Here is a 27,618-nt window from a genome sequence, read left to right on the forward strand (position 1 = left end):
GGTATTGTAGCCCATGCTCTTTGCAAATGGCACCAAGGGGTTTAGTGTACATTGTATAAAATTTCGGTCCTAATACGGACCCCTGTGGAACACTAAAATTCAGTGTGACCGGGTTTGACAGCACCCCATCAATGTATACTGTCTGTTTTCTATCTTGAAGGTATGATGTTATCCATTCCAGTGTTTTTTCAGCGATTACGAACACATTCTTTCAAGTCTTTGTAACAAAGTTTTGTGATCGATTGTGTCAAAAGCTGCCGATAGATAGATCTAGCATTACTAAGATGGTTGCATTACCATGGTCAAGGGATTTAAGTACATCATTTTGGACTTTGATAAGTGCAGTTTCTGTCGAAAGGAATTTACGACAGCCTGACTGATGTTTTTCTTGAAGTTGATTTTCTGTCAAGTGTTCATCAATGCGAGAACTCACTACTTTTTCTCGTGTCTTTGATACAAATGATAGATTTGAAACAGGGCTATATTTTTTTTAAATGTTTGATCCAGTGTTTGTTTTTTCAAAAGAGGTCGAACATAAGATCCTTTAAACTCTGATGGAACGTTTCCTGTGCTGAGCGAAATGTTGATAATGTTCGAAAGAAATGGTAAAAGTTCATCGAGGCATGATTTTAATAACCATGTTAGTATCGGATCCAGTTCACATGATTTAATAGAAGATTTATTGATTATTTTCCTAACTTCTTCTGCTGATGCTGTTTCAAAGTGAGTCAGACTATTTTCAACACTCAATTGTTCTGTTTCTGATTCGACTGGGTTAAGAACTAATTTTGATTTTATCTCATATCTGATGGTTTCTATTTTCTTAACAAAAAAGTCACTAAACTCTTGTGGCAATTTATGAGTTTTTATGTTTGTAGGTAAAGATGTCTCAGTTGGACCGTCCTTTAATATCTTAAATGCACTAACACATCTTCGAAACCTAACGAAGTGTATTATCTTAAAGAGATCAAAGGATCCGTGACAAACAAACAATAAGTCTTACTTGCAGCGTCCTTTTGGCTTTACTGCGGTCTAGCTTTCATGTTGGGAATACCCGTGACAAACAAACAATAAGTCTTACTTGCAGCGTCCTTTTGGCTTTACTGCGGTCTAGCTTTCATGTTGGGAATACCCGTGACAAACAAACAATAAGTCTTACTTGCCGTGTCCTATTGGCTTTACTGCGGGTTAACGTTCGGTTTGGTAATACCCGTGACAAACAAACAATAAGTCTTACTTGCCGTGTCCTATTGGCTTTACTGCGGTCTAACGTTCAGTTTGGGAATACCCGTGACAAACAAACAATAGGTCTTACTTGCAGTGTCCTATTGGCTTTACTGTGGTCTAACGTTCAGTTTGGGAATACCCGTGACAAACAAACAATAGGTCTTACTTGCAGCGTCCTATTGGCTTTACTGCGGTCTAACTTTCATGTTGGGAAGATCCGTGACAAACAAACAATAAGTCTTACTTGCCGTGTCCTATTGGCTTTACTGCGGTTTAACGTTCAGTTTGGGAATACCCGTGACAAACAAACAATAAGTCTTACTTGCAGTGTCCTATTGGCTTTACTGCGGTCTAACGTTCAGTTTGGGAATACCCGTGACAAACAAACAATAAGTCTTACTTGCAGTGTCCTATTGGCTTTACTGCTGTTTAACGTTCAGTTTGGGAATACCCGTGACAAACAAACAATAAGTCTTACTTGCAGTGTCCTATTGGCTTTACTGCGGTCTAACGTTCAGTTTGGGAATACCCGTGACAAACAAACAAGAAGTCTTACTTGCAGTGTCCTATTGGCTTTACTGCGGTCTAACGTTCGGTTTGGGAATACCCGTGACAAACAAACAAGAAGTCTTACTTGCCGCGTCCTTTTGGCTTTACTGCGGTCTAACGTTCAGTTTGGGAATATCCGTGACAAACAAACAAGAAGTCTTACTTGCCGTGTCCTATTGGCTTTACTGCGGTCTAACGTTCAGTTTGGGAATACCCGTGACAAACAAACAAGAAGTCTTACTTGCAGTGTCCTATTGGCTTTACTGCGGTCTAACGTTCAGTTTGGGAATACCCGTGACAAACAAACAATAAGTCTTACTTGCCGTGTCCTATTGGCTTTACTGCGGTCTAACGTTCAGTTTGGGAATACCCGTGACAAACAAACAATAGGTCTTACTTGCAGTGTCCTATTGGCTTTACTGCGGTTTAACGTTCGGTTTGGGAAAACCCGTGACAAACAAACAATAAGTCTTACTTGCAGTGTCCTGTTGGCTTTACTGCGGTCTAACGTTCAGTTTGGGAATACCCGTGACAAACAAACAAGAAGTCTTACTTGCAGTGTCCTATTGGCTTTACTGCGGTTTAACGTTCAGTTTGGGAATACCCGTGACAAACAAACAATAAGTCTTACTTGCCGTGTCCTATTGGCTTTACTGCGGTCTAACGTTCAGTTTGGGAATACCCGTGACAAACAAACAAGAAGTCTTACTTGCAGTGTCCTATTGGCTTTACTGCGGTCTAACTTTCATGTTGGAAAGATCCGTGACAAACAAACAATAAGTCTTACTTGCCGTGTCCTATTGGCTTTACTGCGGTTTAACGTTCAGTTTGGGAATACCCGTGACAAACAAACAATAAGTCTTACTTGCAGTGTCCTATTGGCTTTACTGCGGTCTAACGTTCGAATTGGGAATACCCGTGACAAACAAACAATAAGTCTTACTTGCAGTGTCCTATTGGCTTTACTGCGGTCTAACGTTCAGTTTGGGAATACCCGTGACAAACAAACAATAAGTCTTACTTGCAGTGTCCTATTGGCTTTACTGCGGTCTAACGTTCAGTTTGGGAATACCCGTGACAAACAAACAAGAAGTCTTACTTGCAGTGTCCTATTGGCTTTACTGCGGTCTAACGTTCGGTTTGGGAATACCCGTGACAAACAAACAAGAAGTCTTAATTGCCGTGTCCTATTGGCTTTACTGCGGTCTAACGTTCAAGTTGGGAATATCCGTGACAAACAAACAAGAAGTCTTACTTGCCGTGTCCTATTGGCTTTACTGCGGTCTAACGTTCAGTTTGGGAATACCCGTGACAAACAAACAAGAAGTCTTACTTGCAGTGTCCTATTGGCTTTACTGCGGTCTAACGTTCAGTTTGGGAATACCCGTGACAAACAAACAATAAGTCTTACTTGCCGTGTCCTATTGGTTTTACTGCGGTCTAACGTTCAGTTTGGGAATACCCGTGACAAACAAACAATAGGTCTTACTTGCAGTGTCCTATTGGCTTTACTGCGGTTTAACGTTCGGTTTGGGAATACCCGTGACAAACAAACCATAAGTCTTACTTGCAGTGTCCTATTGGCTTTACTGCGGTCTAACTTTCATGTTGGGAAGATCCGTGACAAACAAACAATAAGTCTTACTTGCCGTGTCCTATTGGCTTTACTGCAGTCTAACTTTCATGTTGGGAAGATCCGTGACAAATAAACAATAAGTCTTACTTGCAGTGTTTTCTTGGGTTTACTGCAATATATCACGGAGGATTGATCCGTGACGAACAAAAAAATCGTACTTGCAGTGTCCTCATGAACTTACATCAACCTATCATTGTGAGAGCTCCGTGACCAAAGAAAATACATCTTACTTGCATTTTCCTTTTGGCCTTGTTGCAGCCAATCATGGTGAGAAGATCAATAGCCTCTTGTCTGCTGAGTCTGTTGTCTTCGTCTCTGTCCATTGCCTTAAATTCCGCCCGCAGGTAGTTCTCCATAAGCTGCTCTGATATCTTCTCCGGTTTCTTGCTAAAAGAGCATCAGTAATAGGTATTTAAGTCAAGTCAAGTTTCCTTTATTTCACTCATTCCAATGCAAGCATGGATAATTGAGGTAATATCAAATGATAAATGTCACAAAGGCAAACGAGTGAAATGGGTACATATAAAGATTTGATTTTTTATATTACAAATGTTTGAAAATGAATATTATAAATAGTAAATTACCAGTGTAATCAATTTTGTTATATTATTGTCCCATACATTAGTGGATAAATAAATGGAGAGTCTGTAAAATATCGTAGCAATAAGAGACAAAATGGCTTAAATTCTGTATATGTCAACAGGCATGTCCTACAACTATAATGATTTCAATAAAAATTGCTTTAACAAACAGTATTAATTTATATGTATTTAAGAAACCACTAGTTAACCCACCCATCAAACAGGCACGCTTCTTACCATCGTTTTGTGTAACCAGCAACTCGATTGCTTAAACTGCTGACCTTATAAACAAAATGTGTATGTAAGTAAGCTTATTTATACTCGCATTCGGGCCTTGTCCATTCGGCGAGTGTTCCGTTAAGATTGTTAGTCATTTTAGGTTTTTGGAGCATAGTGCACAGACAGAATGTAACCCTGGTTAGAGCTACCCCGGTTCTTTAACGTGAACCAGTGTATAGCACTGTCACGCGGGATCCCATTTAACGTCCCTCCCGGAAGACGATTTGTAGTTTTTAGTGATGCTACGGGGAAACGAACCTTTACAAGTTTACAAGTTTATTGACACACTTAGCACATACATACATGTGATAAAAGGTTATACAACAGTATATTAATAACTACAATAACCAGGCTGTGGGTTGTTACTATCAGAATGAAGAAATAATGCGGAAAAGTGGCTACACATTTATAAAAAAAAGGGAAAAACATGCTTCTATGATTATCTTACGTTTTGTGTGTTTGGAATGCCTGGTGGGTTTTTGAAATGATTTAATATAATAGCCAAAAATTTGCCTAATTGACGAAGTGTTTGTTCATTGTTTTCATTCATAAGAGATTCAAAATTAAGACAATTTGTGTTTCCTTGGAATCGCTCTGGAATTTGTTTTTTTCGTAATTGATTAAAAAAAAACTACATTTGAATAAGTAATGAAATTCGTCTCCGACCTCTCCAGAATTACAAACATTGCAAATCCTATCGTTACGTTGGACATTTGCCTGCGATCCCTGGATTGATAATCAAGTGTGATACCACTAGACCACGGGTCCGCCACAAACAAACAAACAACATACAAGGGTGTGAATGGCTTAAATATTCTACTTAGAAGACCGAATAAGAACACCAAGGCTCAACTCCGCCGAAAAATCATTAAATGGACTAAACACTAGATGAATCGATTGCAAGATTTTTTTATCAAAAACTTACATAAAATTAACACGTTGGGTACAACGCATTGAATTTTACTTACTGATGTATCACATTGCTTACGATACATGTATCTTTTGTAGTTTTTGCGAATTATTCAAATTCGAAATTGGCCGGATTTGTCTACCATGTAAATACCAGTAAATTGAAGTGTAACATCGGTATTAGTATCTGAACTAATCACGTGACCAAATATAAACTTGGAAACTAGTATGCACTATTTTAAACGGGTCAAGTTTGCTGAGACAGCGACAACATATTCTTTTAATCGTTTAATGTATTGTTTAATACTAGCTCGTTTTGACAATTCTAGTCTTGTTTTTAGACCATACTGTATTTGCTGATTTGGGGACCATCTGGTGTCTAGTCCCTTTACAACTGGAGTAATTGTTTTTCAATACATGTGTGCCTTGTCCTTGAAAACAATATGTAACTAGATTAAGACCGGTTACCGAGTGTTATAGCTCATTTACTTTTAATGGAACAGCTGAAAATGTTCAAACAAAATCGTAATAATACAATTTTGAGAAGGAAAATTGGGTTTCTCCTACCATTACCATCAAACAAATACATCATCTTATGCGTTAACTTATATTATATATATAAATTTGCTTTTAGAAAGAAAATACTTGGAATGAAAACCAACATTTAATACTTCGGAGAATAATTTTAAAGCACGACAGTTTTAACATGCCATTTATATCGACCATATGTCTTGAATTTAGGTTAGCAAATCAAATTTTGAACAGTGAAATTTACTGATAATCCCGTATATAAGAAACAACGAAGCCTATAAAATACAATATGAAACATACACACATGGGTCGTGCTTGAGCTATAGCATTCACTTAATAGATGAATATTTCGGTTGTCCGGTTAGCGCAGAGGTAAGTGAACTCGCTACTCACAAAGGTGTTCAGGGCTCAGTGATTTCATTCAGCATATTGTTCAGCTAATTACAGGTCAATTAAAACACTTACTAAATACGGCCCAAGGGTTCGATTCCCGGCATGGGCGCATGTGAGTTTGGTAAGTGACAACCAAACCGGACAAATGGCTTTTCTCTGGGTTCTCCGGTTTCCCCCGTCAACGCAACTCTCGCGCAACATCGTGCCAAAGGGAGCGACACTCTTATTCAAAATCAATACATACACATGAATTAACAAACATAATTTTTAAGTGTTAAACCTTTAACTACTTAATAAATAATACATATATGGAAAATATTAATAGCTGAAAACGCACAAATATTAAATGATTGATAAATGCTAAAATATTTACTATTGTCTACTTTTGTCTCATGAGGGAGAAATACCGTGTTTTGTGTTCATTTTTATCAAATTAAACTCGGTGGTTTGGAAACCTGTTTGGCATGAAATGCATGTGTTTTTTTTGTACAGCTTCTGTAACACGGTGGAGCTTCTGCATGTAGCCATTACATCTGGGGGACGTTCAAAACGATTTTACCCCAGATGGTCGTCGTTTTAACTACTAGTATATGATATTTCAACACACGAGTTTGATCACTGTCCGCCATGTCTTTTTTATCATAGTGAACTAGTTTTCGGATGGAACGAACCACCCGAACCGCCTCCGGAGGTGGTTTCGATAGTTCGAAAACCAGTTTCGGATTTTGTAAAACAAATGATAAAACTGGTCATCTTTGTCTTTGAAACTGTTACAAAAATACACAGTTCGTGAAACCAATATAAAACCCAAACTAGTTTATTACCAGAAAAAGCCCTTATGTATGAACATTTCAAAGATAAAGCCTGTAAGAGAACCTCTAGTCAAAATGTAGAAACTTATTGTTCAAATTGCCGCGGCTATAACAATTTAAGTTATGGTCTAAATCTAATATGTCCATTAACTTTTCAAAAATATCAAAATAAAAACTGGACCACCCTCCGCCTGAATACACTAGTGACTCATAAAGACATTTTAAAATACTGAGCAAAGCAAAAGAAGTATTAATCAATACATATCTTACAAGGACTCAGATACAGTTCACGTGAAAGTGTTTGTCTAGCGTGTACTAAATGACATTTTCCTACTGAAATAAAAGTCAATCAAAGCATGATTTTGTTGTGTATTGAAACACTGCGCCTTTAACTAATCGATTGGTTTAAATTCGAATTCAAACTCAATCTTATACTGCCTCGCCGAAAAACAATACAAGTACATTTAATTAGTACGGTGTATTAAAACATTTTGGTAATATGAAGTATAAAAGCATTGTTTCAAAAATTAATAAGTTTTTGTAAATTTTTGCACAAGGTTCACAGCAATAGTATGTAGAACTTGACCTTCTAACTCCTTGTTCCCACAAAGTAAACTATCATCAGTGTTTCATTATCCTACTTCATCCCATTCTCTAGTTTCTTAGTGGACATCTTTTCTACAAATATAATGTCTTTTGTCTGGACCACCGACCTACTCACCCTAAATCAATAAAAGTCATCTTCTGGTTACGGTGCAACCTTGCTACAAAGTTTCATGTGCCTGCGTCAAACCATGCTTTAATTTTTGCGGATATATTTCTCTTTTTTTCCACAAAAAGAGTATGACCTTGAACTTGACAATCTTTGTACCCACAATTGATAAGGACCAAAAACGGGCCATATACATCATAAATACAAATACCAATATTCATTGTCGAATTATTCTTATTTAATGCACCAGTCAATTGTAACCACGGCTCCCCAAGGTCCGGGGAATAGCGGGGACTTTGACTTTTGACTTGGTCCAGCCAACCCCGGGTAAAATCCCCGCCCTGCAGGAACGAACTGATGTTAAAATCCCTGCCAAATACCCACGCACACCAGGGACCCTATGTAAGGCCATTCCCCGCTATATTTTGCGCGAAGACAAAACCACCGCATTCACCCGGCACTGCGGGGCAACCTGAAAGGTAAAAACACGGCCCAATTCCCCGGCTATCCCCGGTATACCCCCGGACCGGGGGGGGGGGGGGCTTGGTTGCAATTGACTAGTGCATTAATGGGGCGTTATAGGTTTCGCAAATTTTATATTGTGACCTTCGTTTTATTGACCTTTAAGCTTTCAATGAGTGATGAATACTTCACCCAGCCTTATTTTTTTCTAAGAAAAAAGATTTACTCCTTAATAATGTTCTGTCAATGAAAAGGAAAGTTTTTTTTATGTATGTTAGTATATTGATCTCTTAAAGAAGAAAACGATTAAAAAAACAACTTATTGTCAATATTTGCTTCTACGTCATTCGTTCCTCTAGTAACGGTTATCATTAAGGTGAACTTAATGTGACTATTGTTCAAAGGGGCAAAGAACTTACAATGGCGTGTGTCTGGTGTAATGACTTTGAGAATAAATGAGGTTTGCTGAGGTATTGGAAATAAAAGAGACGTGAGTTGAAAAAAAACTTGCTGTGAGAGATAAGAAAATGAGTTTCAAATTATCTTAAAGCTGCACTCTCACAGATTGACCGTTTTAACAACTTTTTATGTATTTTTGGTCTTGGAATGAGACAATGTTTGCGGATATATCTGGAAACCAGTGATATAAGACTGCTGACAAAAGGTCAGACCGCAGTTTGTTTTTATATTTACATTCGAAAATTGAATATACATAATATAAACGCGTTACAATCTTGTTATCAGTGATTAAAATTTGCATAAATTTGCATTATTTAGAATGAAGTTAAAGGTTTATCACTCAAAACACCTTTTTAAATTTAAACAGCCTTAGTTTTTAAACTTTTTCCGCAAAAAAGATGCTTTTCCGGGCAAATATTTAAATATGTATTAACAAAAAATATTCTGAATAAAAACTAAATAAATGTATTTTTAATGTAATACGCACAAAAGGGAAAGGTTAAACAGCTAGCTTAGAAATCGTGAGGGAGACCATTTAAATGCGTACATCTGTTGGTCTTTTGGGAAATCGTTTAACAAAGGAATCATGTTATATCGCAAGGTAGAAAAAAAACTTTAATATATCTCTGATTGCCTGCCGTACAGATATAAGTCCAATGCCAAATTAACATGCCTTATGGTGAGAGATAAGAATATTTTTTGTTGGTAGTCTTAGTTTCCGATTTCTAATAAATTTATCGTAATTAATATCATAATGGAAATATTTTAATGCACTATGAGATATTTCACGTCAATCCATTGGGAAATAACTAAATGACAACTGTAAAAATTAAATGCGACGTATATGTGTCCCCATCTGCCCCTCAGATCGATTTCAAACGACACCGCACAGCAACCGGATCTACTGTGTACAATCTGCACTCTTACTTCCATATAATATTTACCACAATTAAGAATATTGTTTTAAAGCCGCACTCTCACAGATATACCATTTTTACAACTTTTTTTAATTTTTTGTCTTGGAAAGAGCATATTTTTGCGTTAATATCTGCAAAACAATGATAAAAGATTGCTGACAAAAGATCAGATCGCAGATTTTCATAATTCCGTTCGAAAATTTATGTTTTATAGCCGGTTTAAGAAAATTGCATAGAACATGAATTTTTGAACTTATATATAAAAATCTGCGATCTAATTTTTGTCAGCAGTCTTATATAACTGGTTTCCATGGATTTTCGCAAATATTGGCTCGTTCCAAGACAAAAAAATATTTAAAAAAAAATGTCAAAACGTTCAATCTGTGAGAGTGCAACTTTAAATGACGATATAAGAAAACGCATCATGATTTTACAAATACAAACAAATGGAAGCTTCTAAGGGACACTGTCCATAACATGTTTTTATAAATCATCTCCTAATTAGGATACACACTCTCATAATTATGAGATACTTTTTCCTATTTGGATATAATAAATCCTAATTAAGATATACTAGATCGTAATTAGCAGATACTATTTTCTAATTAGAAGATACAATGACCTCATTAGGAAAATCGTATTAATATCTCGTAACTTGGAGATAATAAGCTATGTACCAAAAACCTCGTAATTATGGCTTATTATCTGCTAATTAGGATTTGGTTTCTCGCAATAAGGATTTACTGTCTACTTATTAGGACTTGGTTTCTCGCAATTAGGAGATACTGTCTACTAATTAGGACATGGTTTCTCGCAATGAGGAGATACTGTCTACTAATTAGGACTTGGTTTCTCGCAAGAAGGATATACTGTCTACTAATTAGGACTTGGTTAATCACAAGAAGAGATATATTCTACTTATGAGGACATGGTTTCTCGCACGCTTTCGTGCAAGCATAATACAATCATGCAGATTAATCAATATATATAACATACCTATATTCTATATTTTGATGTTTGATGATACATGATGTACAATAACGCACATTTAAGTCAGCTTATGCTATTTTCATATTAAGGATTTCTTTCCTTTATTCATACAGAATCTAAATACAACAATGTTTTACTTAATGCGATAACATAATAACCCTATATGTTTATATGCAATTATTGAGTTCTTGCACAAGGTTGACGTTTGTCCAGTTTATTCTATTATGTCTACAGTTAATGTACTGCTATGTTTATAACTGTTCATGCGTTTGTCCGTTCTGGCACATGACATTGTAATCTGTATACTCAAATCATCACTTATTAAGAATAAACCATTTTTTTCAGATACAGTTATGACCCATATACCCAACTAAATATAACCATAGTAAGCCGTCAATTAAAAATAGCACCCTCTCGCTATTTTACTTTTAAAGTTTGTCTGCATAAAGTAGTTGAGCCTGACCCTTAAAGCTTCACTCTCACAGATAGACAGGTGTGTCAGTAAAATGTCTCAGAATCAACTGAATTTGGTGTAAATGCATTCAATTCAGTTCGAAACATGGCCGAAAATTTCAATTTTCTTAATGCATAGTAACACTTTTAACCATTTTTTTTTCGACCATAACAATGAACAAGAGCGATCTATAATCTTTAGTCAGCCTTCTAATATCACTGGTTTTATACAAAAATTGGCTCATTCCAAGACAAAAAAAAATAAAAACAATTGCAACTTTTAAAAAAAAAATTGTCTTGGAATGGACCTATTTTTGCATAAATGTCTGGAAACCAGTGATATAAGACTGCTGTCAAAAGATCAGATCGCAGTGTTTATATGTATGTTTGAACTTTAATGTTTTATTGCTAAAAGCGTTCCAAATGCTTTAAGGAAAGATTAATTTTTCGACATAAATTTCAATTTTTGAACGTAAGCATGAAAAAATGCCATCTGATCTTTTGTCAGCAGTCTTAAATCACTGATTTCCAGACAGTTATGCCAAAATTGGCTGATTCCAAGTCAAAAGAATAAAATTTGTCGAAACGGTCAATTTGTGAGAGTGCAGCTTTAAGACCACAAAACAAATCAAAATGTGTGTACATGTATCGTATAAACCTTTACTATTTACAAAATTTCACCGCAATTTATAGTCTCAATCAATATCTTGAAATAACTTCAGACAGAGTGTTTCTTTGTGAAGGTCTTAACGACCACGCCCATGCAAAAACCATTTCACAAAGATTATTATATGATAAGAAAGTAATATCAGTTTTCAAACAGAAACTTGTACGCATTCATATTTCAATCGTATTAAACTGAAAAAAAAAAGATTAATTTCAGGATTGACACACAATATCTGTAGATAGATCAAAGTAACAAAAATAGTATGAATCTAGGCAGCACACACAGGAACTTTCAAGCGCAGCTCGGCTATAATATTTCGCATCTTGTTTTTCAAAGCAAAGCAAATGATCATAAACGATAATAAAACAAGATGTCAAAAGATCAGGAACTTAAAGGGACTAGACACCAGATGATACAATTGCAAGAAAAAAGGATCTTGTCATAAACGTACATAAAAATGATATCGTCGTTTACAACGCTTTTAATCTAACTTACTGATGTGTCACATCGTTAACGACGTATATCTCTTTCGCAGTTTTTGTGTATTTTTCCAATTCGACATTTACTGGGTCTGTCTACCACATAAATACCAGTTAATTTAAAAGTAGCATCGGTATATGTCTATGTACTAATCACGTGACTTCCACTGCTAAATATACACACTTTAAACAAGAAAACCGTTATGCACTTTTTAAACGGGTAAACAGAGCTGAGGCAAAGAGAAATTGTTATGTTAATTTGCAAACTAATGCATTATATTGTGTGTATACCACGTGATAAATTACGTCATATATGGTACATCGGAAGGCAACATTTGGCTTAAAATGAAGTCTTAAAACAAAGATATCTTTTTTTTTACTACACTATTTTAAATGAAACATAGGGCAGTCTATGTCGTTAAACAGCCCCGACTTTGTTTTAGTACCGGAGTTTGATAAGGTAATAAGTTTTATCAAACATTTCGACAAACCTGTTTCCTAACTAATGTTTTGACAGTGCTCCGCCAGACGGTAATTTTGTGGAAATGTTTGTCGAAGTGTTTTAAGAAATTTAATTCTCAATCAAATTCTGGCAAAAGACCGAAGGCGGGGCTCCGTAAGCGGCGTATATTGCGCTATGTTTTATTTAAAATGGTGAAGATATAGTGAAGTTATCTTTGATTAAAGTCTTTATTCGAAGCGAAATATTACCTCCCTACGTAGCATCTATGACGCAATATATCACGTGGTATACACACACTGTATTATAGTCCTCATACTACTAACTCGTATTGACAATGTTAAGCTTGTTTTGAGGAAATACTGTATTTGGCGAGCTTGGAACCATCTAGTATCTAGTCTCTTTACATGAAATTGAATACTAAGCAAATAAAGCAATCTTTCAAAAACAAATAAATTTTCCAGACGATTTTTTCATAAATATCATCATATTACAACGAATTAAGACTATAACTTTCTGGAAGTCAGCCCAACGAGTGTCCGTGGATTTGCCAAGGCCCTATGCCTCCACCGCTTATTATAATCAAAGAGGCAAAACTATAATAATAATAATAAATATATGAAAAATATGACTAAAAATATAATTAATGATTGGGTAGCAGTAAATAGTACTAAATCACATGATTTATTTTTATTATACTTAAATTCTGAATAATATTATTGAAAATTATAATACTTGTGATTTAATACTTGTTATATCCACCATTATTATTTATAAACCTTGGAATAAATTTGCCTTTCGGGTAATTTATATGGGGGTGGGGGCATTCGGGGTTTGCATAACAACGTACCCTGCCCCCATGAAACGAATACACTTAATAAAACTTGCAATTGAATTATATTTCACTTGAATGCACGTGTGTGTTGAAATGTAATGTTACGAGGTCTTTAAAGCTTCACTCTCACAGATTGACAGTTTTGACCATTTTTTAGTTTTTGTCTAAGAATCAGCTGATTCTGGTATCAATGCCTTCAATTCGGTTCCAGGAATTGACGTTAGAGGGGGCGTAACTTAGGGTCGCAATCTTTTGACATGCGCCCTTTCCTCTGAATCAAAATTTGTATTGCTTAAAATGTAGATACGGGAGTTGTGTTACTCCCTCAATAAATTAAATAATTCAACTCCTAAATGATACATTTTGAGCGGGGGGTTTCCGATTGTTGACATACAAAAGCAAATTTGAACGGCTTTTTTTTTTGGGGGGGGGGGTTGCGCCACCCTCCCCCTGAATACACTAGTGACTCATAAAGACATTTTTGAAAAAACAGTTAAAAAAAAACTTATTGTCAATATTTGCTTCTACGTCATTCGTTCCTCTAGTAACGGTTATCATTAAGGTGAACTTAATGTGACTATTGTTCAAGGGGGCAAAGAACTTACAATGACGTGTGTCTGGTGTAATGACTTTGAGAATAAATGAGGTTTGCTGAGGTATTGGAAATAAAAGAGACGTGAGTTGAAAAAAACTTGCTGTGAGAGATAAGAAAATGAGTTTCAAATTATCTTAAAGCTGCACTCTCACAGATTGACCGTTTTAACAACTTTTTATGTATTTTTGGTCTTGGAATGAGACAATGTTTGCGGATATATCTGGAAACCAGTGATATAAGACTGCTGACAAAAGGTCAGATCGCAGTTTTTTTTATATTTACGTTCGAAAATTGAATATACATAATATAAACGCGTTACAATCTTGTTATCAGTGATTAAAATTTGCATAAATTTGCATTATTTAGAATGAAGTTAAAGGTTTATCACTCAAAACACCTTTTTAAATTTAAACAGCCTTAGTTTTTAAACTTTTTCCGCAAAAAAGATGCTTTTCCGGGCAAATATTTAAATATGTATTAACAAAAAATATTCTGAATAAAAACTAAATAAATGTATTTTTAATGTAATACGCACAAAAGGGAAAGGTTAAACAGCTAGCTTAGAAATCGTGAGGGAGTCCGTTTAAATGCGTACATCTGTTGGTCTTTTGGGAAATCGTTTAACAAAGGAATCATGTTATATCGCAAGGTAGAAAAAAAACTTTAATATATCTCTGATTGCCTGCCGTACAGATATAAGTCCAATGCCAAATTAACATGCCTTATGGTGAGAGATAAGAATATTTTTTGTTGGTAGTCTTAGTTTCCGATTTCTAATAAATTTATCGTAATTAATATCATAATGGAAATATTTTAATGCACTATGAGATATTTCACGTCAACCCATTGGGAAATAACTAAACGACAACTGTTACAATTAAATGCGCGGTATATGTGTCCCCATCTGCCCCTCAGATCGATTTCAAACGACACCGCACAGCAACCGGATCTACTGTGTACAATCTGCACTCTTACTCCCATATAATATTTACCACAATTAAGAATATTGTTTTAAAGCTGCACTCTCACAGATATACCATTTTTACAACTTTTTTTAATTTTTTATCTTGGAAAGAGCATATTTTTGCGTTAATATCTGCAAAACAATGATAAAAGATTGCTGACAAAAGATCAGATCGCAGATTTTCATAATTCCGTTCGAAAATTTATGTTTTATAGCCGGTTTAAGAAAAATGCATAGAACATGAATTTTTGAACTTATATATAAAAATCTGCGATCTAATTTTTGTCAGCAGTCTTATATAACTGGTTTCCATGGATTTTCGCAAATATTGGCTCGTTCCAAGACAAAAAAATATTTAAAAAAAAATGTCAAAACGTTCAATCTGTGAGAGTGCAACTTTAAATGACGATATAAGAAAACGCATCATGATTTTACAAATACAAACAAATGGAAGCTTCTAAGGGACACTGTCCATAACATGTTTTTATAAATCATCTCCTAATTAGGATACACACTCTCATAATTATGAGATACTTTTTCCTATTTGGATATAATAAATCCTAATTAAGATATACTAGATCGTAATTAGCAGATACTATTTTCTAATTAGAAGATACAATGAACTCATTAGGAAAATCGTATTAATATCTCGTAACTTGGAGATAATAAGCTATGTACCAAAAACCTCGTAATTATGGCTTATTATCTGCTAATTAGGATTTGGTTTCTCGCAATAAGGATTTACTGTCTACTTATTAGGACTTGGTTTCTCGCAATTAGGAGATACTGTCTACTAATTAGGACATGGTTTCTCGCAATGAGGAGATACTGTCTACTAATTAGGACTTGGTTTCTCGCAAGAAGGATATACTGTCTACTAATTAGGACTTGGTTAATCACAAGAAGGATTTACTGTCTACTAATTAGGACTTGGTTAATCACAAGAAGGATACACTGTCTACTAATTAGGACTTGGTTAATCACAGGAAGAGATACTTTCTACTCATAAGGACTTGGTTAATCACAAGAAGGATTTACTGTCTACTAATTAGGACTTGGTTAATCACAAGAAGGATACACTGTCTACTAATTAGGACTTGGTTAATCACAAGAAGGATATACTGTCTACTAATTAGGACTTGGTTAATCACAAGAAGGATATACTGTCTACTAATTAGGACTTGGTTAATCACAAGAAGGATATACTGTCTACTAATTAGGACTTGGTTAATCACAAGAAGAGATACTTTCTACTAATAAGGACTTGGTTAATCACAAGAAGGATTTACTGTCTACTAATTAGGACTTGGTTAATCACAAGAAGGATATACTGTCTACTAATTAGGACTTGGTTAATCACAAGAACTATATACTGTTTACTAATTAGGACTTGGTTAATCACAAGAAGGATATACTGTCTACTAATTAGGACTTGGTTAATCACAAGAAGAGATATATTCTACTAATGAGGACATGGTTTCTCGCACGCTTTCGTGCAAGCATAATACAATCATGCAGATTAAGCAATATATATAACATACCTATATTCTATATTTTGATGTTTGATGATACATGATGTACAATAACGCACATTTAAGTCAGCTTATGCTATTTTCATATTAAGGATTTCTTTCCTTTATTCATACAGAACCTAAATACAACAATGTTTTACTTAATGCGATAACATAATAACCCTATATGTTTATATGCAATTATTGAGTTCTTGCACAAGGTTGACGTTTGTCCAGTTTATTCTATTATGTCTACAGTTAATGTACTGCTATGTTTATAACTGTTCATGCGTTTGTCCGTTCTGGCACATGACATTGTAATCTGTATACTCAAATCATCACTTATTAAGAATAAACCATTTTTTTCAGACACCGTTATGACCCATATACCCAACTAAATATAATTAATGTCTGGAAACCAGTGATATAAGACTGCTGTCAAAAGATCAGATCGCAGTGTTTATATGTATGTTTGAACTTTAATGTTTTATTGCTAAAAGCGTTCCAAATGCTTTAAGGAAAGATGAATTTTTCGACATAAATTTCAATTTTTGAACGTAAGCATGAAAAAAATGCCATCTGATCTTTTGTCAGCAGTCTTAAATCACTGATTTCCAGACAGTTATGCCAAAATTGGCTGATTCCAAGTCAAAAGAATAAAATTTGTCGAAACGATCAATTTGTGAGAGTGCAGCTTTAAGACCACAAAACAAATCAAAATGTTTGTACATGTATCGTATAAACCTTTACTATTTACAAAATTTCACCGCAATTTATAGTCTCAATCAATATCTTGAAATAACTTCAGACAGAGTGTTTCTTTGTGAAGGTCTTAACGACCACGCCCATGCAAAAACCATTTCACAAATATTATTATATGATAAGAAAGTAATATCAGTTTTCAAACAGAAACTTGTACGCATTCATATTTCAATCGTATTAAACTGAAAAAAAAAGATTAATTTCAGGATTGACACACAATATCTGTAGATAGATCAAAGTAACAAAAATAGTATGAATCTAGTCAGCACACACAGGGATTTTCAAGCGCAGCTCGGCTATAACATTTCGCATCTTGTTTTTCAAAGCAAAGCAAATGATCATAAACGATAATAAAACAAGATGTCAAAAGATCAGGAATTTAAAGGGACTAGACACCACATGATACAATTGCAAGAAAAAAGGATCTTGTCATAAACGTACATAAAAATGATATCGTCGTTTACAACGCTTTTAATCTAACTTACTGATGTGTCACAACGTTAACGACGTATATCTCTTTCGCAGTTTTTGTGTATTTTTCCAATTCGACATTTACTGGGTCTGTCTACCACATAAATACCAGTTAATTTAAAAATAGCGTCGGTATATGTGTCTGTACTAATCACGTGACTTCCACTGCTAAATATACACACTTTAAACAAGAAAACCGTTATGCACTTTTTTAAACGGGTAAACACAGCTGAGGCAAAGAGAAATTGTTATTTTAATTTGCAAACTAATGCATTACATTGTGTGTATACCACGTGATAAATTACGTCATATATGGTACATCGGAAGGCAACATTTGGCTTAAAATGAAGTCTTAAAACAAAGATATCTTTTCTTTTACTACACTATTTTAAATGAAACATAGGGCAGTCTATGTCGTTAAACAGCCCCGACTTTGTTTTAGTACCGGAGTTTGATAAGGTAATAAGTTTTATCAAACATTTCGACAAACCTGTTTCCTAACTAATGTTTTGACAGTGCTCCGCCAGACGGTAATTTTGTGGAAATGTTTGTCGAAGTGTTTTAAGAAATTTAATTCTCAATCAAACTCTGGCAAAAGACCGAAGGCGGGGCTCCGTAAGCGGTGTATATGGCGCTATGTTTTATTTAAAATGGTGAAGAAATAGTGCTTTGATTAAAGTCTTTATTCGAAGCAAAATATTACCTCCCTTCGTTAGCATCTATGACGCAATATATCACGTGGTATACACACACTGTATTATAGTCCTCATACTTACTCGTATTGACAATGTTAAGCTTGTTTTGAGGAAATACTGTATTTGGCGAGCTTGGAACCATCTAGTGTCTAGTCTCTTTAAATGAAATTGAATACTAAGCAAATAAAGCAATCTTTCAAATACAAATAAATTTTCCATACGAATTTTTTCATAAATATCATCATATTACAACGAATTAAGACTATAACTTTCTGGAAGTCAGCCCAACGAGTGTCCGTGGATTTGCCAAGGCCCTATGCCTCCACCGCTTATTATAATCAAAGAGGCAAAACTATAATAATAATAATAAATATATGAAAAATATGACTAAAAATATAATTAATGATTGGGCAGCAGTAAATAGTACTAAATCACATGATTTATTTTTATTATACTTAAATTCTGAATAATATTATTGAAAATTATAATACTTGTGATTTAATACTTGTTATATCAACCATTATTATTTATAAACCTTGGAATAAATTTGCCTTCCGGGTAATTTATATGGGGGTGGGGACATTCGGGGTTTGCATAACAACGTACCCTGCCAACATGAAACGAATACACTTAATAAAACTTGAAAATTCCAATTATATTTTACTTGAATGCACGTGTGTGTTGAAATGAAATGCTTCGAGGTCTATAAAGCTGCACTCTCACAGATTGACAGTTTTGACCGTATTTTAGTTTTTGTCGAGGATTCTGGTATCAATGCCTTCAATTCAATGATATAAGATAACTCACAATAGAATAGATCTCAATTGATAGGGAAGCTGTCGAAAATTTCAGGTGTAAGTAACGGTTTTAGCCATAAAATATCAATATTCAAAAGCAAATATGAAAAGGGTCGTTCTGATCTTTTGTCAGCAGTATTTAATCACTGGTTTCCAGACATTTACGCATACAACTGGCTTATTCCAAGGCAAAAAAAAGTCAAAAAGTCAAATCGGTGAGAGTACAGCTTTAAATTACGGTTATGTTTGGATATGGCAACCTAAATTATCGAAAATATCATCTTTGTGAAAATGATCGTATATTGGAGACTTATTTCATTATTAGTAGTGTCATTGCTAAGGAAGATGACGTTTTAGTGATAACTATAATTATAGAGCACCAACAGTATAGTAAAATAACTAAGTTTATAAAATCCTGATTGTTATACGTTATGCACCAGTGAATTGTAACCAGCCCCCCTCCGCACCCACCCCAACCCCCAGGTCTGCGGGTATACCGGAGATAGCGGTGAAAATGGGCAATGTTTTTACCTTCCAGGTTGCCCCGCAGTGCCGAGTGAATGCAAGGATTTTGTTATCGCGCCGAAAATAGCAGGGAATGGGCCTTACCTAGGGTTCCTGGGATGCGTGGGCATTTGGCGGGGATTTTTTCAGCAGTTTGAGCCCACAGGGCGGGGATTTTACCCGGGATTGGCTGGACCGAGAGTTAAAGTCCCCGCTATTCCCCGGACCTGGGGGCAATGGTTACAATTGACTGGTGCATTATTTAAAGCTGATTTTTATAAAATGCATCATCTGTATTGTTAGGAGAGATAATTTTAGAATAAATAGAAGATCAACTGTTGAATTTCGGTGAAATATTTCAATTGAGAAAATGGTTAAATTAATTGTCCTACATTTTGCGCTTTGGAACATGCCAGATTTTTACTCAGTTAAAATACGCCTTGACATTTATCAACGCCAGAAACAGGCTTAATAACAAGACACAGCAAGGATTTCAATCGGTACACATCGGCCATTTTCAATAGAAAACAACCTCAGATGTATATGGGCGGTTTACAATTTAACTATAAGCTGCAAGTAGATGGCGTAGTAATTTCAATTCAGCAGATAAAAGGACTTTACTCTTAGGAATCTTATCTATTTATGTGGTAAAATGTTTCATTTGGAATAAATTTGAACTTAGTTATACATATAACACGTTGAAGGACTATATTAAAGCTGCACTCTCACAGATTTACTATTTTTACAACTTCTTTATTTTTTGTCTTGGACAGAGCAATTTTTTACGTAAATATCTGCAACCCAATGATGTAAGATTGCTGACAAAAAACAACAACAGATCGTAGATTTTCATATTTCCGTTTGAAAGTTAATGTGTTATAGCTTAAACCGTTTCTAACGGTTTAAGAAAAATGCATAAAACATCAGTTTTTGAACTTAAATATAACATCTGCGATCTAATTTTTTGTCAGCAGTCTTATATGACTTGTGTTCATGGATTGTCGCAAAAATTGGCTCATCCCAAGACAAAAATAATAAAAAAAAGTTGTCAAAACGTTCAATCTGTGAGAGTGCAGCTTTAATTTCAGTTTTAATATTATTTCATGAACAATTTCTTCTAATCCAGCGGCATACATCCGAGTTTATTTTCGATGGAAATGGCCGAGGTGTTCCAATTGCAATGGTCTCACAACTATTTACGAACGTAATAAACATAATCTGAATACCATCATATATGCAAATAATTCCCGTGAAAAACAACAGGGAACATGAGAAAAATGTCAATACCATTTCACGTAATTTGTCTATGCGTGATTCTTGTTTTAGTTCGACTATTCGAAGTGGCATTTGATATTAATATCACAACTGGGCTCACAATATGTGTTATTTGTTTCTATATATGTAAAATCAGTGCACTCCACAAAGAAAGAAAGATCAATTGATAACAAATGTAAGCAGGACTTGTTAATCGCAGTCTCAGATTTATTGAGACTGTATATTGGCAGGAAGTTACCCTTTACAAAGCAAGGCTAAAGAAACCTCGTATTGAGACTTAAAACAGCAGAAAGATTAAACAAAGCATGGCTATAGTAACCTTGTAGTGAGTCTGTATAATGGCAGGAAGGGTAAACAAAGCATGGTAATAGAAACCTCGTTTTGAGTCTGTATATTGGCAGCAAGGGTAAACAAAGGATGGTTATAGAAACCTCGTATTGAATCTGTATATTGGCAGCAAGGGTAAACAAAACATGGCAAGGGTAAACAAAGCATGGTTATAGAAAAGACGTATTGAGTCTGTATATTGGCAGCAAGGGTAAACAAAGCATGGTTATAGAAACCTCGTATTGAGTCTGTAGCCTCTAACATCTAATTCTGACATCTAACACACGTTGTAATTGGCACACGTTGTAATGGACACATGTTGTAATGGACATACACATGTTGTTATGGACACATGTTGTAATGGACACATGTTGTAATGGACAGACACAAGTTGTAATGGACAAATGTTGTATTGGAAGCATGTTGTAATGGAGAGACACGCGTTGTAATGGACAGACACATGTTGTAATGGAGAGACACACGTTGTAATGGAGAGACACATGTTGTAATGGACAGACACACGTTGTAATGGAGAGACACAAGTTGTAATGGAGAGACACACGTTGTAATGGACAGACACACGTTGTAATGGAGAGACACATGTTGTAATGGACAGTCACATGTTGTAATGGACAGACACCCATTGTAATGCACAGACACATGTTGTAATGGACAGACACCCATTGTAATGCACAGGCACATGTTGTAATAGGCAGATACATGTTGTAATGGACAGACACATGTAAAGGACTTAAACATGCTGTAATGGACAAAAACATGTTGTAATCGACACAGATAAATTATATAAATTAGACCCTACAGAAGTACAAACAACTAGTACGTGCACTTATAGCAGTACTTTTGTAGTAAGATTGAGATTAATTATTGAGCGCAATGCAATTAACACCACCTGCCTCGACAGCCAGAATCACCATGTTGTTTTTTAATTATACACATGTAGTACTTTTTGTTCTATTCAATTCAAGTAAACTATAAATCCAAACAACTTTTGTAGTGTAATAGAACAGAACAGAACAAAACATAACAGCATGTGTCATATCTTATGCATATACAGCATACCGATAATTCAATGTACAGTTTAAGCAATACGTCAAGATAGACAGACAGACAGACAGGCAGGCAGGCAGGCAGGCAGGCAGGCAGACAGACAGACAGACAGACAGCTCAGTTCGTATTGTACAATGTAAATTATCATCAACACATAATTATGTTTATAATGATCAATGCCAACGTGTATGCGTAGTTACAAACAATGTGAAACAAACGAGTAAAATCACATACAGAAAGTTCATACGCTACAATAAATTCGGTTATTATTGTTATTGTTATTACCTATCTAATATCTGTTAACATTGACAGATAATACTCGTGTTTGGTATGGCACCATAGCTGAGAATGTTGTTAGTCGGTAGTTAATATGCCACTTGGCGTTATTGTGTATGTAAGCTTATTTATACTCGCACTCGAGCCTTGCCCATTCGGCTAGTGCTCCGTTAAGATTGTTGGTCATTTTAGGTTTTTGGAGCATAGTGCACAGACAGGATGTAACCCTGGTTAGAGCTACCCCGGTTCTTTAACGTGCTCCAGTGTATAGCACTGTGTCACACGGGACCCCCATTCAACGTCCCTCCCGGAAGACGATTAGTATTTTTTAGTGATGCGACGGGGAATCGAATCTGCGACCCCTGGATTGATAGTCCAGTGTGTTACCACTAGACCACGGATCCGCCACTTTGCGTTATTGACAACCAACCGGCGATTTTAGAAATATTGTACTAGCTCATTGTTTGCTATGCGACCAATCAAAGCAAAGTTTTACATTTCCTATATTTCGTTTATTTGCTTACGTGGCAATGTAGATTCATTTATATTGACATGACGCTCTCGCTCTCTTCAATCAGTCATCTCGGCCATTTTTCTTCGAAACATGGGCGGTTTACAATGTCAGAAATCTTTACATTGAACTACGCTGCAAGTAAATCGCGTAGTTATTTTAATTTTGCAGTAAACCCTTCGGACTTTACTCTTAGAAATTTTACTGATTTATGCAAAAGGACACTTCATTGGTAATTGATTTGAGCTTAAAAATATAAATTGGACGTTAAAACAAATAGTCAATTAATAGTATTGATATTAATTGTACGAACTACTTTTACTAAGTCACCGGCAAACTACCGAGGATCGTCGTATGGCGGAGATTGCCGAGGTGTTCCGATTGCCCTTGGCTTTCTAGTACTTGAACAATTACCTTCACCTTGAATATGACAATTTCTAATCTTGTTTTTTTTTTCATAAAAAGATATATCGTATTTCATGAGTGTCTATATTTTATTATGTTCCTATGTTGTACATCACGCGGAAATGATGTAATTATTCATGCTCTACATCACGCAGAAATGATGTAATTATTCATGCTCTACATCACGCGGAAATGATGTAATTATTCTTGCAAACGGAGCGCTTTAAATGCGTCTCACAATAAACTAGTTCACCTGGTCGTTTAACCTTATAGATTTAAAATGCAGTACAAATAAGAGACTTACCATGAGAGACGCGGGAAATATCTATATAAGTGTACAAGCTGTTTCATGTATGCTTTATGGTTACTTTAACTTGAGTAATGATTATCCGTGTGTTTGGTTTCTTACAGATGACCAAACCTTGGTGCTTTGTAGTTCTTATTGCTATGCAGTGTTTAGTAAAATGAATTTTTTAAACTTATTCACAGTTTGAACAAATTATTTCTTAGTTGTATATGTTTTTGCAAGCGCTTTTTGGTTAAGTACAGGCAGCATTTAAAACGCCAATTCTTACTAAAATTTTACGTTTTAGGTATGATAGAAGAAATACTTAGTCTAAATAGCGTCAAGTAGCGGACGTAGGCGGGGCGTAGTCGGTGCTGGTTATACACGTCATTTGGGGTTGGGTTAGGGTTAGGTAGTGTGGCACATAGCCGCCGCCTGTTTTAGATATTTATAGTATTAGGCGTGTCATTTTCGCCATCTACCGGATGTTATAAAGACACGAAATGCATCGCCATGGCCGGTAAATTGGCGAGGCTTGTTATCGGCTTCCGCACGTGCCCTCTGGGCCAGATATTTCGATCGACCCCTCTTACACATGAAATTTATTTATATTCCGACAGGGTGTTTACCAATATGCTGTACCATCTTGTAAAATTTGCCACGTTTTTGGCTATATGTGCACATTTATGAAACGAACATGAACCTTGGTTTTTTTAGCTAACCAAACTTGCTTTCTCACTGGATAACCATTCGGAACACCTCTAAGTAATTCCATCGAAAACAATTAAATATAAATAAATTGTCAGTAAAGTGTAGTATTGCATAAATAATAAAGAGTATCAAGAGTAAAGTCATTAAGTTAAACTGCTCTTTTGAACTTACTTCGCGATCTACTTGAAGCGTAGTTAAAAGAATTCTGACATTGTAAACCGTCCATGTCCATCCGAGGTTGTTTTCGACGGAAAATGGCCAAATTATTCCAAACAATTAGATAACTAGTCAGTTGTTGGCTGATGATTTTATCATTCGGAGCCCCTCGGCCATTTTTATCGAGAACAACCTCGGATGTATATGGACGGTTTACAATGTAAGAAATCGGTACACTGCAAGTAGATCGCGTAGTAATTTAATTTAGCAGTTTAACTTAATGATTAAACTCTTGGGTCTTAATTATGTTTGCAATAATACTATTCAGATCAACAAATAAGAGCTTAAACACTACATTTAATTAATGATATAATTCAAAATTTAACGAACTACTTCTTCTGATGTACCGCCATATATCCGAGGTTGTTTTCGATAAAAATGGCCGAGGAGTTCCGAATGATGGTTTTTGCTACATAGCAGACACAACTGATCACATACGCAGTGGTCTAACCTATCAAGCAAAATGGGTCTGGATTTCAGCTAAATAAACTTTTTTAATTTAAAGATGCGCTCTTACTCCCCCAAATAAACAGTACAACACTTAATACAATTGTTTTTATCTATCGTAAAGGATGAATAAATATCGAAAACAATGTTTCTTATGCAGGATACCGTGTTTAATTGTTTGATAAAGAAATGTGCAGAAAACACGGTTTTTCTACCTCATAGACGATCGTATATCTCCTTAAATATTATGTGATCCACCAGTCATTAAATAGTTGTGCGTTTGCAGCTATTAAATACACAGTTACACTCTTGTTATCAGTAATTGATATTTCATATTAAATACATTATTTACTTGGTAGTTAAATATTTATCAGTCAACAATTATATGTGTTATACATGTTTATGTATTGGTTTTAAATACGAGTATCACCTTAAATGATTTTCTTCTCTCATTTTTTAGATATTTTTTATCACATTTCAATTAATCAAGGTGATATCGGTTAAACTTCAAAAATAATATTTAAAATAAAAGATAATTTACAATCTTTACCGGTATGAGGGGACACTCCAACCTAAATCCGTTAGTGTATATAATTTATGTGAACTTGTATAAAGGACCACAAATACATGTATATAATGTATAACGGCTTAAAGCTCACATATGTACCATTTTACTACTTTTTTATTTTTGTCTTGGAATGAGCCATGTTTTGCGTAAATCTCTGCAAACCAGTGATATAAGACTGCTGACCAAAGATCAGATCGCAGCTTTTCATATTTCGCTAGAAAAAAATATTTTAATGGCTTAAAGCGTTACTAACGGTATAAGAAAAATGCATAAAACATCATTTTTAGACCTAAAATATGAAAATCTGCGATCTGAATTTTCGTAAGCAGTCTTATATCATTTATTTCCATGTACTTTTGCATTGATTGGCAGGTTCCAAGACAAAAACTATAAAAATGTTAAAACGTTTAATCTGTTAGAGTGCAGCTTTAAGGACATGCACACAACCATTATTAGCATCTTTGATAGTGTTAAAGCCAAAACACCCCACTTTTAGCGTATAAAAGAAAAACATCAAACAAATGATTTCAAAAACAAATTCTGAAGCAATGGAAATATTTAGGGTCGGGGCAAAAGAGGTTAGGTCTATAAACCAGAAACAGCATACTTTTTACGCATTGTTAGATTTGACAAGCTATCACGAGCATGCAAACATGATATCAAAAATACTTCTACTTTTCATATCTTACTAAAATAAAATCCTGCCAACTTTATACATAACATAACATAACATAAATTGTATTAGCATTAATGTTGTGAATACAGCATAAATAATTTTAAGCAAACAAGTTTTTTTTCAAAATCTATGATATTACAGAAAAAAATAGCTTTCGTGTTTATCTAAATAATTATTATAATAATGATACAAGCCAAATCAAACTATGAAGCATACATTACCAACCTTGGCTTCTGGCCCATTTTAAAGATTAACTTCGTATCCACGAGCAAAACAAAACAAAACAGTGCTTAAAGCGCAACACAGTATTTGTGTCAACCGAAGTTAACACTGCGAATCAATACGAACAACTAAACACGCCTAGATTTCCAGAATAACAAAACAGAAATGGAAATATATTCGCGATAATAACAGTATTCTAATGAGACAAAATACCACAGTAATTTGATGGTATAGCTGTTATTGTTATTAAAAGCTATATCCGCTCGCTCTGTGTGTTATACGATGCCTTTTCGATACTTAAAGGTTGGCTTAATACGTCGTCGCTGTGTTGCTAGCCAACGGATACAGCTTAATTAAGAAAATTCTTTGACTTGCTTTGCAATGATATAGATATTCTCGGGAAATACTTTGATTTGCAATGTATTGCTTTACTCGGGGAATTAAATGACTTGCTATACATTGCTATATCATATGTGATCTCGGCGAATAATTGGACTGTTTATGCATTGCTGAATTAAATTATCAGTTATTTGTACGGTGCTAAGAGCTGACATGAGTGTGTTTTTATTTATCTCGTGCGCACGACTTAGTATATCGTGCGATCGAGATAAATTAAAACATACAGATGTCAACTCGATGCCACGGTAAACCTTGTTTCCGCAAAACACCCTACGCTCGGCTGAGGATGAACCTATCTTACACTCCCGGCCATGGAAGATACTTATAATCTCGTGCGCACGACTTAGTAACTCGTGCGCAAGACAATAACTTGTGCGGGCGACAATAACTCGTGCGCACGACTTAGTAACTCTTCTGCACGAGTTACTTATCTCGTGCACACGACATAGTAACTCATGCTCTGTGCCACCGTTCACAATAATCAAGTTGTGTTGTCAGCATGGCTGTCAGCAATTTAGATATTTGGCATGATGCAATAAACATATACGGGAAATAATTACACATCTTGATTATTGTGCGAT

At 35.1% G+C, this 27,618-nt stretch overlaps 1 protein-coding gene across 1 annotated transcript in view; it reads right to left on the reverse strand.

Annotated features, from left to right (window-relative positions):
* The window catches only part of LOC128205309 (uncharacterized), a 36,309-nt gene extending 9,474 nt beyond the window's left edge, over nucleotides 1-26,835 (reverse strand). The window contains exons 1-2 of the mRNA XM_052906843.1: nucleotides 26,642-26,835; nucleotides 3,643-3,799 (exon numbers count right to left, since the gene is read on the reverse strand). Of these exons, the coding sequence (XP_052762803.1) occupies nucleotides 3,643-3,799; nucleotides 26,642-26,658 (174 nt within the window). The 5' untranslated portion in view covers nucleotides 26,659-26,835. The remainder of the gene's footprint in view (nucleotides 1-3,642; nucleotides 3,800-26,641) is intronic.
* Nucleotides 26,836-27,618: the final 783 nt, after the last annotated feature.

Source organism: Mya arenaria, chromosome 10, assembly GCF_026914265.1.
Source record: "Mya arenaria isolate MELC-2E11 chromosome 10, ASM2691426v1".
In the NCBI taxonomy this organism is placed as follows: Eukaryota; Metazoa; Mollusca; class Bivalvia; order Myida; family Myidae; genus Mya; species Mya arenaria.